Source organism: Salmo salar, chromosome 10 (assembly GCF_965601325.2).
Source record: "Salmo salar chromosome 10, fSalSal1, whole genome shotgun sequence".
Taxonomy (NCBI): Eukaryota; Metazoa; Chordata; class Actinopteri; order Salmoniformes; family Salmonidae; genus Salmo; species Salmo salar.
Window position 1 is genome coordinate 114580374 of NC_138300.1, and position 12840 is coordinate 114593213.

The window sequence follows — 12840 nt, forward strand, 5'->3', positions numbered from 1 at the left end:
GCATCCCAATGTGGAGCCGGTGTGTGAGCATCCCCCTTCTCGTAGGTGAGGCCTCCTTTAATGATCTCCAGTTCCCTCTCCTCTGCCAGGGTCATTTCTTTTCCTCCCGGTGGACAGTTTCCACATCGGCATCCTCCACATCTTGGCTCACATGCAGCTCCGATGCTGTCCCAGTGCCACCACTCAAGGAACTCACGGTTACTGGCAGCTGTAAATTTGGTCAGAGTCGCATCCTCCTGCTGTAGCTGGGCTGTGTCAGTTGTTGGACTTGTGATTTCTGTCCTCATGGAGCGAGCAAAGTGTGTTTTGGACTCATAGTGCAACCTCCACTTCTTCAAATAAGTCGGGATGTGCTCCACCCACTGTTTTCCCCAATGGACCCTCCCACAAGACGAGGTCTCCCATGATTTTTATCCTCTGGGGAGCGAGTCTTCCCTCTCGGTGGCTAATGAGAAGTTCGACCTCTTCTGGCCTTTCCAATTCTGTAAGTTTGACTGCTGGGAAGAATTTTTTTCAACTTCTCAGGTTCAATTACTTGATGCACTCTGGCGATTTCATCCAAGCCGTAGCAGACCATTTCATGAGCTCTCTCTGTCCCTTTAGGTGTCTTGACTCTGACTTAGAGGAGATACCTTAGTTTGTTCACTTTCATGGTCATACCACCAACCCCATGAACAACTAAAGTTATCTTCTCATGTCTTAACCTCAGTCTTTCAGCAGCCTTATGGGTAATGTAGTTTGTCTGAAGCAAGGTCAATTAAAGTCCCAATCTTCTGCCCTGCGTTCGCCTTGACTTGCATCAACATCATGATGACAGGAAGTTCAGTGAGCCCATTTCTCTGCAGTAGCTCAGACTGGCCTGAAGCATCGAGTGTCACTGCGGTTTTGTTGGTGTTGGTGAAAGCCTTTCTGCTTCGATCTGCCATTTCCTGGGAAAGTTCAGACAAGATCTTCTCTTGTTCCTCCGTTAGCTTGCTTTCACCTTTGCCATCTCTTCCTCTTTTGACTTCTCCTTTTGGGCAGAGGAAAAAATGGTGGTCTGGGGCACCACCTTCCCTTTTACAGTCTTTGTTTCTGCATAGGAAAGTGTCTCTGCAGTATCCATCTTCATCATGGCATCCGAGACATTTTCTGCATGCTCCCAGCTTTCTTAATACAGTTTTCTTTTCAGGTAGCTTAAGTCTTTTGAACTTTCTACAGAAGAAGATCTTGTTGTTGTGCCCACTATCACCACATACACCACATACCTCATCAAGCTCTTCTTTCCTTGTGGTTTTTGTTGAGGCAATCTTTGTCATACTTCTTGTCCAAACGATCCGATTTTTCCACCTTCTCAGTTCTGAGCTGTTCGAGTCTCTCCAGTATTCCTTCTTGACTTTTCAGGAACTTCAAGAGCATGACAAAGTGGTTGTCTGATGTGACATCGTTTCTGGGTTTAACCATGAACATAACCCAGTCTCTTTTAATGAAATCAGGCAACTTGCTTTCAATGGATCTAATTACCAGTGGGTTATTTATGGCTCCAGAGTTTCCTAACTCTGTGAGATCTGCTAGAGCCTTCTCCACTGACTGTATGAGATCAATGACCTTTCTTGGTTGGTTCCTTTTCACATGTGGCATCTTCTCCAGCTCTTCCAGGATTTCCACTATGATGGTTGACTTGTTGCCATACCTGTTCTCCAGGACTCTGAACATGTCATCGGCAGTGGTGTAGGTTGAAAGTCTGAGGTCTTTTGAGATTTTGTCATCCACACTCTCCAGGAGTTGAATTTTCTTAACTTCAGTTGATCCGGATGGCTCTCCCTGCTTTTGCAGGCTTTCCCAGTCTTTCCTCCATCTGTGATATTCTCTCCTGCTTCCATTGAAGATAGGTAGAGAGATTGCCTTGATTCTCACTATTAGTGTGGATGTTGCCGGTTGGGGTAGTAGTTTCACTCCTGTGCCGCGCTCATTGGTCGTCCGTGCAGTGGCAAATTCAGGTCTCCTTAACTCAAGCCTGTAGTAGAATGCTCTTACGTCCTTGACTCTTCTATCTAATTCGTCCTTTAATTCTACAGGGATCCATCGCTCCCATGATGACATTGCTGAGATGGCCTCTTTTATCCTCTTGTCCAAGAGAGCGAGGTGCACTTCATAGCCCTCTAAATTGGCACTTTCCACTGGTACATAAGCCGCTTTATCATTGGCTTTTTCTGCTTCCAGGATTGCCACAAGAAGTTCACTCCTTCCATACCTCGACCACAGGTTTGTTTGAACAATGTCTCTTATTTCCGCCAACTTTGTTTCACATTCATTTACAGATCTATCAATGTCAGCCTCTTGCTGTTCATTAAGACCTGGTTCCTCATCCTCAGTCATGTCAGCCTCCAGTCCAATCCTGTAGTCATCGTTGGCATCGAGCATCTTTCTGAAACAATCTGAAAGCTTAGCGAATTCCTCCTTTAACTCCACTTGAAGCATGCTGCTTGCTCCTCTTGAAATGAAGTTGGCTTGTCTGGTGAAGCTGCTTTTTGCAGTGGTCCTCTCCTTTTTGAGCTGCTGGACCGACTTCCCCAGGACATCTTCAGCCATCTTGACTTCCTCTGCGTCAACAGTTTATTTCTGGATCTGAAGCCGTTTATCCTCAGGGCCAGGCCGCTCCGCGTGGTTTACAACTGTCAAGTCCTCCTCTTGTTCACCATCCAAAGGACACAGGGACAACTCAATTTTCCGACTTAATCTTTTTTCTTTTTAGTTTGCCTTCAGTTGATTGGTCTGTCCAGTAAATTAGGTTGTAAACCTTTAAAGACAGAACAAAAAGTTACCATCTTAATTAAACATTTTAATGAACTTAAATTAGTTTAAACATTTAAATAACATTCTAAATAACTAAGATGAATTAACCATTTAAGCCTTTTACCATTGGCGTCTTTGAACTGAACCTGTGAGTGAACTTGGAGTTTTCTCTCTGAAGTTTGTTCTTCTGAATGACTGACGCCCTCCATGCCTTCACAGGTGCTCCAAATCAGTGAAAATGATTGATCAGGTGACAAGCAGCTGGTTTGCTGCTGCTGGTGCACTCTGGGAAGGGTAGTTCTTTGACTCACTCCTGATATTCAGCTCAACAATATAGGAATATTATATCAAGTCAGATGAGTCCTTTTAAAAATAGGCATCATTTTATTTCTACCTTGCAAATACTGTGTGAAGTCGTGACAGCCCAGTATGAACACAAGTAGACTCCTCGAATGAGAATCTTTCTGAAAATACCTTTCAATGTCTGTTTTTCTGAGTAGTGTTTTTTGGTCATCTCCTCCAAACTGCAGCTTGCTCTGGGGAATGTAATTAGTGCTTTGGGAGACAGGAGCAAGCGATCCACGCACGTGCCCTACAGAGACTCCAAACTCACCCGGCTCCTACAGGACTCTCTAGGTGGAAACAGGTCTGTTTGCCATTGGTCTGGCCTTTCTCCCTCTCTCTATAAGGATTGTTGTCATAGTAATCTGGTATGATGTGCATGTCAAACTAAATGCATTTTGTCAATCGATACAAATTGTACATATTAAGAGTCAGCTTTGAGGTGTCAGTCTGTTTTCTTGTTCAGCCCACTTGTCGTTGGCTTGCCAAGGCAAAGCTGTTATGTTGTTGAATGCATAAAGTGAGGAACCCATGTTAATTTGAATTCTCCCATTACCTTCAGCCAAACGATGATGATAGCCTGCATCAGTCCATCTGACCGGGACTTCATGGAGACCCTGAACGCGTTGAAGTACGCTAACAGAGCCAGGAACATTAAGAACAAAGTGATGGTGAACCAGGACAAGGCCTCCCAGCAGATCTCTGCTCTCAGGACAGAAATCGCCAGGCTACAGATGGAACTGATTGAGTACAGGACCGTAAGAGAGAGGGAGGGAGGGATGGAGAGGGAGGGATGGAGAGGGAGGGAGGGATGGAGAGGGAGGGATGGAGAGGGAGGGAGGGATGGAGAGGGAGGGAGGGAGAGCGAGATGGGGAGGGAGGGAGAGCGAGATGGGGAGGGAGGGAGAGCGAGATGGGGGGGGGAGCGAGATGGGGGAGGGAGAGATGGAGGGAGGGAGAGCGAGATCGGGGGGAGGGAGGGAGCGAGATCGGGGGGAGGGAGGGAGAGCGAGATCGGGGGGAGGGAGGGAGAGCGAGATCGGGGGGAGGGAGGGAGAGCGAGATCGGGGAGGGAGGGAGAGCGAGATGGGGAGGGGGGAGGGAGAGATGGGAGAGATCGAGATGGGGAGGGGGAGAGAGAGAGCGGGAGGGGAGAGAGATGGGGGAGGGAGGGAGAGAGAGATGGGGAGGGAGGGAGGGAGAGAGAGAGAGAGAGAGAGATGGGGGGAGGGAGGGAGAGAGAGAGAGATGGGGAGGGAGAGAGAGAGAGAGAGGGAGAGAGATGGGGAGAGAGAGATGGGGGGAGGGAGAGAGAGAGATGGGAGGGAGGGAGAGAGATGGGGAGAGAGAGAGAGAGAGAGAGAGAGAGAGAGAGAGAGAGAGAGAGAGAGAGAGAGAGAGAGAGAGAGAGAGAGAGAGAGAGAGAGAGAGAGAGAGAGAGAGAGAGAGAGAGAGAGAGAGAGAGAGAGAGAGAGAGAGAGAGAGAGAGAGAGAGAGAGAGAGAGAGAGAGAGAGAGAGAGAGAGAGAGAGAGAGAGAGAGAGAGAGAGAGAGAGAGAGAGAGAGAGAGAGAGAGAGAGAGAGAGAGAGAGAGAGAGAGAGAGAGAGAGAGAGAGAGAGAGAGAGAGAGAGAGAGAGAGAGAGACTACATGACCAAAAGTACGTGTTGGGTTGGGCATAGTTAAGAGTTGAAGACAGGGTCATATATTGTGACAAGGAGGGAGAGGGGGGGGGGGTATGGATAGAGAGGAGTGAGAAAGTAAATTAGATGAGAAAAACTGGATAAAAAAGAAAACGGGAAGTATATGAAAAAGAGGTATGACCGTCCGAAAATAATTTCCCCTTAGTGAATTATATCTAAACCCATTTTCCTCTGGTAGGGTAAGCGTATGGTGGGAGAGGATGGTATGGAGAGCATCAATGACATGGTCCATGAAAACACCATGCTGCAGACTGAGAACAGTAACCTGAGGATCAGGGTCAAGGCCATGCAGGAGACCATTGACGCCCAGAGGGCCAGACTCACACAGTACCTCAGTGACCAGGCCAACCAGGTCCTCGCCAGGGCAGGTGAGTGGGGTGTGTTCATGTCTCCTGTGAGATATGAGGGAATGTGAGGTGTGGGTTTTCGTATGTGTCAATATGTCTGTGCCAATCCCCTCATGTCTTAAACAGTTCATAAGTGTGTGTGTGTAAGTGTGTTTTCGTGTTTTGTTTATTCAGGTGAGGGCAGTGAAGAGATTGGGAACATGATCCAGAGCTATATCAAAGAGATAGAGGACCTCAGGTAAGTAAATGTCTCCCCTATATTAAGATTAATACCTATCATTTGTCATTTCAATTTGTTCAGTTTGTCAATAAGCTTTACTGTTATCCCCCCCCTCCTCTCCCCCTCCTCCCCCTAGGGCCAAACTCCTGGAAAGTGAGTCTATGAATGAGAACTTGCGTAAGAACCTGTCCCGTGCCTCCTCACGCCAGTCCTTCTACCCCGGAACCTTCTCCCCTGCCCTCCTGGCCCCCGAGAAGGAGGCCTCCGACATCATCGAGATGGCCAAGAAAGATCTGGAGAAACTCAAGAAGAAGGAAAGGAAGAAGAAGAAGAGGTAAAAAGAGATGGTGGTTATGGAACCAAATTATTGTTTTCTTGTTTTGAAAAAAACAAACTCCACTACACTGGCAATTATTGTACAGTATATCCTCAATGTGTTGCCATGGTGAGTAACAGTTTGTGATCCCCATGTTTCTCCCTATGACTTCTCTTCCTTCCAATTCTCTGTACTCCCTGATTTCTTTCCTTCCTTCCTTTGTTCCTTCCTTGTCACCTGTCCCCTGTGACCTTCGACCCTTACCTTTCCCTGAAGGCTCCAGCAGCTGCTGGAAGAGAGAGAGAGGGAGGAGCTGGTAGAGGAGGAGGATGGCAGGTTTGTCACAGGTTCCTCCTTCCCTTTACCACTCCCATTTGCCACTCCCATCCCTCGCTTCTTCTAAACCGCCATTTTGTTTTGTTTAGCAGGCAGTTGACACACCAGAAGGAAAACTTCAGTTCTTTCTGTGCTCACTTGTTTGTTCACCCCGACTTGCTGATATGATGTTGGTTCTGTTTTCATGCACCACCAATGGCCTTATCTCTAGCTTTTTTAACACCCTTTATTTTGAAAAATACTAAAAAAACAGATTCCTTTACAGATAATTACTGTACATACTTTTTTTGTGCTGCTGCATATTCTTTCATGCTATTATGCTTTCGGTTGTCTTTTTTCCCCTCTAGAAAATAAATACTATTGAACCTTTGGTCTGCTCAGTTCAATGTTGTCTCACCCTGTCTCTTTGTTCTCCCGACTAGTGTCGTCAAGGAAGAAGTCCCCGACAATGACCAAGGAATGGAAAAAGAGCTGACTGAGCGGTCCAATGACGAGCCTGAGATGGTATATTTCACAACCTATTAGTCCAATGATATCTCAGGATTAAGAGAAGTGCTTTTGCCCACCCCATTTTGCTGACACTGGATCATTTTCTATTCTATTTTTGTTTGTGACCTCAGGAGGGGAGTGACCATGAGGAAGGGGAGGAGGAAGAGGAGGAGGAGGAAGAGGAGGAGATGGATGTGGAGGAGAGCTCTGATGATTCAGACTCTGAGTCAGATGAGAAAGGTAAAATAGCCGAATTGTAGAAATAGCATGTATAGAAGGGGCATGGCTCTCCATGTTTGAGTCAGTGAGTAGGGTTACATGCACACAGTAATGCGATTATTGTGGACAGTCAGATTAATATATTAGTTTGTTTAAAACGTGTACATGCTTTGCAAGAACAATTTCCCTAATAGACCTGTTTCCGTGAACACATCTGAAATCACCAATCAAAATAAACGTTCTACCACGGACATATAACATTGGTATGTAAACTGTTTCTAAGATGTATACTTTAAGTTTTTCGGAACTCACTTTACTTGAGCGTAAGAGGGAGGCTGGTGCTACCCGGGGCTATCACATACACAGATCAAATACTCTGCTGGAACGCCGATTTTAGCTTTTTACATGTATTAATAGTTTGAAATGTTGCTCAGAAAACCAGGTGTTTTAATCGGTGTATACTTTGATTATGACCTTACACTGACTTAAGATAAACAGAGTAAGGTGTTTACATGACTAATGCCATACTCAGCCTACTGCCATAATCAGTTTAATATCAATTTATTAGTGTGCATGTAAAAAAATTGGAGTGCTATCTATTTTAGAGACTCCCTGTAGCATCAAGTAACTAACATTCTTGCAAAATGAGACATTGTTTTTTGATAGAGAAATTTGTTTCATTAACTTACCTGTAGCTCAGTTGGTAGAGCATGGTGTGTGCAACGCCAGGGTTGTGGGTTCGATTCCCACGGGGGGCCAGCACAAAAAAAAAGAAATGTATGCATTCACTACTGTAAGTCGCTCTGGATAAGAGCGTCTGCTAAATGACTAAAATGTAAATGTAATGGTTGGATAAAGGCAATATGTTTTATTTTAAAGGGTGTGTAACAGCTACTGTAAAGTATATGCCACCATGTTTACTATATTTCAGCCAGAGAACTTCCAGGCGAACCTGGCCAACATCACTGTGTTGAGATCTACTAAATATGTCTGTGTCTGTGAAACCCATGTGATTGTACTTCACCCACCAGAGAACTTCCAGGCGGACCTGGCCAACATTACGTGTGAGATCGCCATCAAGCAGAAGCTGATAGACGAACTGGAGAACAGCCAGCGCCGTCTGCATACGCTCAAGCAGCAGTATGAACAGAAACTGATGATGCTGCAGAGCAAGATCAGAGACACACAGCTTGAGAGAGACCGGGTGCTGCACAACATGGGTAAGCGTTATCACGGTAGGAAGTGAAAGGTGTGACTGCTGCAGAGCTATGGGGTACGGCTAAGGCCGTCACTGGCTACAGTTGACACTGTGAAGAGTTTTGATTTTGCTGAACCAGTGACACGAAAGATATTGAACAGATGATTCCATCTGTTGATTTTAAAGCGGGGGGGGGGGGGGGGGCAGGGCAACCTTCCACTGGAGAGCTGGATTTTACTTTACCCCCTACTCTAACACACCTGATTCAGCTTATCACTTGAGGTCCTGGGGCTCAATTATCAACCATGCGTGCATTTCTTACATTTTTTTGCCATTCTAGGATTTGTATGCGAAAGTTGGATAAATCCCAATTATTTGTGGCGCACGCAAATCCTAGAATCTCCACGTATGCCAGAATTTAATAAGAAACATATACGCAACATACAGAGCATTCGGAAAGTATTCAGACCCCTTCACTTTTTCCACATTTTGTTACATTACAGCCTTATTCTATAATGGATTAAAAAATATATATAATCCTCATTAATCTACACACAATACCCCAGAATGACAAAGCAAAAAAAATTTACATAAGTATTCAGAGCATTTGCTATGACACTCGAAATTGAGCTCAGGTGCTTCCTGTTTCCATTGATCATCCTTGAGGTGTTTCTACAACTTGATTGGAGTCCACCTGTGGTAAATTCAATTGATTGGACATGATTTGGAAAGGCACACACCTGTCTACATAAGGTCCCACAGTTGACAGTTGTCATGATGTTGGCCTGTGGGTAAGGTTTATGACCCCCCCCCCCATAAATACCTTTCTCCCTTCCCCTCTCTCTCTGACCCTACTGAAGGACTTTTGAATAGCCTTTGTTAAATATAGAGAGTCTGGGAACATCAAACAAGTGGGGGGAAAGGAACTATATTTCGGTAATAGAACCAGTTGGAAATATACCAGGTACTTAATGAGTATGGATGTCAGTTCGGTTGTCATCTGAGACATTATGACTGATGACAGGACGACATAAACTGTACCTGTGAAAGTCTACACATTCTAGTTATCAGATTCACATGGAATTGTTGTGCAATTTAAATGTTTGATATTGAAACTGTTTGTTAGAAGATTAAATGTAATTTTAGCTTCCAATTGAGAGAAATGGGTTTTCATAAGGAAAGAGCCCTGACCAATCAGTGGCCTGCCCCTGTGAAGAGACAGGGGTTATAAACGATGAAACACACCCTTCTCCCCTCGCCACTATATAAGCCAGTGACGAAATGTAACCAGCCTGTTCCGGGTACGTGAGGTCTGCAGCCTCTGCGGTAAAAGGACACACATGTCAAGTACAGAACTAAGCCAACCTCAGCATGAGCTTTGGTTGCGAATGGTATGAACTTTGAACTCTTATTCACTACAGAAGTGATACTTCCTAGCCGTTGAGTTAGCAGCGGCCTCTGTAAACGTTGGCTAGGAAAGGACGGACGACGGAACCAGTCTAACACACAACGACGATACTACAACGTATCCAATTTACCACCTGAGACATTCTTCCGAGGACAGGAAGGTCTCTTTTGGCCAACACGGCCAGCATCTACGACCAACCTACCGAAGCGCAGCTCAGAGTAAATATTTATTGCATTTTCCTTTTCCAAATGGGTGGTAATTTAGAATGCATACGATAATGTATTTACGATAGCATAGCTGCTTTCTGTGTTCCTCAGTCTTCCCGCTCTTCCATTCAAGCCCAACCCCCTTTCTTTGTGTAACAAGCCGCCATGCCGGTTTAGCCCACTAGGGCACAATCTCCTATCATTTCCTTGTAACCATATCTGTTTGTTATGCATTTCTGTGAATTACTTAGATTAGTAAATAAATGATTTTAAGACAATTGATGTATGGATGACTCATAGTGAAGGCTGGGTTCGTGCAGATAAGCAACAATTTACGACGTTTGGAATGAGACTGGCGAGGTAAATAACACATCATTAATCAGAGGACTCAGAGATCAGATATTATAATATCTGAAAGTTATATTAGGAAAATTATAACTTTGTAATCTGAATATTTTCCTTGGTGCCCCGACCTTCTAGTTAATTACAGTTACACGATTAATCAGTTTAATTGCGTAATAATAATTACATAGAGTTATTTGATAAACATGTCTTCCGTTTTAATGATGCCAAAGACACGACACAGTGCATGTCAGAGCAAAAACCAAGCCATGAGGTTGAAGGAATTGTCCGTAAAGCTCCAAGACAGGATTGTCGAGGCACAGATCTGGGGAAGGGTAACAAAAAATGTCTGCATCATTGAAGGTCCCCAAGAACACAGTGGCCTCCATCATTCTTAAATGGAAGAAGTTTGGAACCACCAAGACTCTTCCTAGAGCTGGCTGCCCGGCCAAACTGAACGATCGGGGGAGAAGGGCCTCGGTCAGGGAGGTGACCAAGAACCCGATGGTCACTCTGACAGAGCTCCAGAGTTCCTCTGTGGAGATGGGAGAACCTTCCAGAAGGACAACCATCTCTGCAGCACTCCACCAATCAGACCTTTATGGTAGGGTTGCCAGATGGAAGCCACTCCTCAGTAAAAGGCACATGACAGCCCACTTGGAGTTTGCCAAAAGGCACCTAAAGGACTCTCAGACCATGAGAAACAAGGTTCTCTGGCCTGATGAAACCAAGATAGAACTCTTTGGCCTGAATGTCAAGCGTCACGTCTGGAGGAAACCTGGCACCATCTCTACGGTGAAGCATGGTGGTGGCAGCATCATGTTGTGTGGATGTCTTTCAACGGCAGGGACTCGGAGACTAGTCAGGATTGAGGGAAAGATGAACGGAGCAAAGTACAGAGAGATCCTTGAATAAAACCTGCTCCAGAGCGCTCAGGTCCTCAGACTGGGGCGAAGGTTCCCCTTCCAACAGGACAACCACCCTAAGCACACAGCCAAGACAATGCATGAGTGGCTTCGGGACAAGTCTCAATGTCCTTGAGTGGCCCAGCCAGTCCCTGGACTTGAACCTGATTGAACATCTCTGGCGAGGCCTGAAAATAGCTGTGCAGCAACGCTCTCCATCCAACCTGACAGTGCTTGAGAGGGTCTGCAGAGAAGAATAGGAGAAACTCCTCAAGTACAGGTGTTCCAATCTTGTAGCATCATACCCAGGAATACTCAATGATGTAATTGCTACCAAAGGTGATTCAACAAAGTACTGAGTGAAGGGTCTGAATACTTATGTAAATGTGATATTTCCGTATGGGAAAAAATAAATACAAAAATGTCTAAACCTGTTTTTGCTTTGTCATTATGGGGTATTGTATATAGATTTATGAGGGGGAAAATGATTTTAATCCATTTTTAAAATAAGGCTGTAACGTAACAAAATGTGGAAAAAGGAAAGGGGTCTGAATATTTTCCCAAATGCGCTGTGTTTTCATTGATAAATCAGAGGCATATTATATTTGTGCGGTAGTGACCAGTCCCGCCTGGATAACACCACTCCATTCACCTTTTACGGTAAAGAAAACACCCTCATTTGCTCTATGATTTGGAGATGTTGAAACTGGGCCATGATAGTGCCTAAAAGAAAGCGCAACGTCAAATTTGATCCCAGCTGTGTAGAGGTGTGGGCAGAATGTTAGTGACTTCTCCAAACTTAACATCCGTGCCACCTAGCAAGTGACAAACACTGGTTGCGTATTCGACAAGATTGATTGTCCTTTTGAATAATAAAAAAATACATGTTAGAACCCTCAATTCTATGCAAAATACAACTTGTTGTTCATTATATTGTTCATCAATACATGATCGTGTTTCTATCTCCTGCCTTGGTATAGGCTCTGAAATGAAATGGGCTATGATGTCATGCACCTAATCCTATAACACAGCAAATATAGCCGTAATGTCTCATACGGTCAAGGCTACCGGTCTATTTACTTTCCTGTATGCTTGGCTATTGAATGGGAGGGGATTTTGATAAATGGTAGACGACTATTTGTTGTGTAGCGGGAATCATTAAACCAGTTATGTCAGAAAAAGAGAGACGTCCTGTGATGTGCGTGGAGATACACATACTTATCTGCCAGGTTCAAAATGTATAACTGCCAACATTTGCAGGAAAACTGGCGCAGGCAAGGTTTAGAGTATATTTGCAAGCACCTTGGGTAAATAAGACCCCTGGTGAGCAGCTGGCTAATAGAATCATGTGTGAAGGGTTACAGCAGGGCAGGAGCATTCCTTGGGTCTAAAAATTACCCTTTTGTCTTTGGTGCCTCCCCTTAGGCTCAGTGGAGACGTGCAGCGACGATAAGGCTAAGAAGATCAAGCAGGAGTACGAGAAGAAGCTGAGCATCATGAACAAGGAACTACAGAAGCTACAGTCAGCCCAGAAGGAACACGCACGCCTGCTCAAGAACCAATCCAAGTACGAGACACAGCTGAAGAAGCTCCAACTGGACGTCACAGAGATGAAGAAGACAAAGGTAGCAAGAAGACTTACTTGAACCACGAACAATACGGCACTGTTAACCACTGTGAGGTGTTAATGTTTGTTGGTACTGATATTGATGGGAGGAATCGGCCGGAATGAAGTCGAACAAACTGCCCAGAACAGGTTCCGCTGCTGAGTTCCATCGCTCCACTAGGAATGTTAAGTAATTCAAGACTGATATTGATGTAAATGTGAATGCGCTGTATTGTGCAGGTTCGTCTGATGAAGCAGATGAAGGAGCAGCAGGAGAAGAACAGGATGACAGAGTCCAGGAGGAACAGAGAGATCGCCACCCTCAAGAAGGACCAGCGCAAACAGGAGGTGAACCATAGGATCCGTAGCTTAGTTTGTCAGCCTTGGAGCTAAACGGGCCTTTTCATCATGCTGACCCAAACTGTTTTCT

The 12840-nt window shown here is 45.1% G+C and overlaps 1 protein-coding gene across 7 annotated transcripts in view; it reads left to right on the plus strand.

Annotated features, from left to right (window-relative positions):
- The window catches only part of kif21a (kinesin family member 21A), a 75484-nt gene that overhangs the window by 33991 nt on the left and 28653 nt on the right, over positions 1-12840 (plus strand). For 4 of the 7 annotated variants that reach the window (XM_045688453.2, XM_082957402.1, XM_014125710.3 and 1 more), the window contains exons 7-16: positions 3306-3421; positions 3680-3875; positions 4997-5186; positions 5340-5403; positions 5522-5719; positions 6460-6541; positions 6658-6766; positions 7777-7965; positions 12230-12429; positions 12651-12758. In XM_045688453.2, the coding sequence (XP_045544409.2) occupies positions 3306-3421; positions 3680-3875; positions 4997-5186; positions 5340-5403; positions 5522-5719; positions 6460-6541; positions 6658-6766; positions 7777-7965; positions 12230-12429; positions 12651-12758 (1452 nt within the window). Of the gene's footprint in view, positions 1-3305; positions 3422-3679; positions 3876-4996; positions 5187-5339; positions 5404-5521; positions 5720-5977; positions 6038-6459; positions 6542-6657; positions 6767-7776; positions 7966-12229; positions 12430-12650; positions 12759-12840 lie in introns of all 7 variants that reach the window. The other 3 variants (XM_014125705.3, XM_014125708.3, XM_082957401.1) reach the window with 1 other exon arrangement.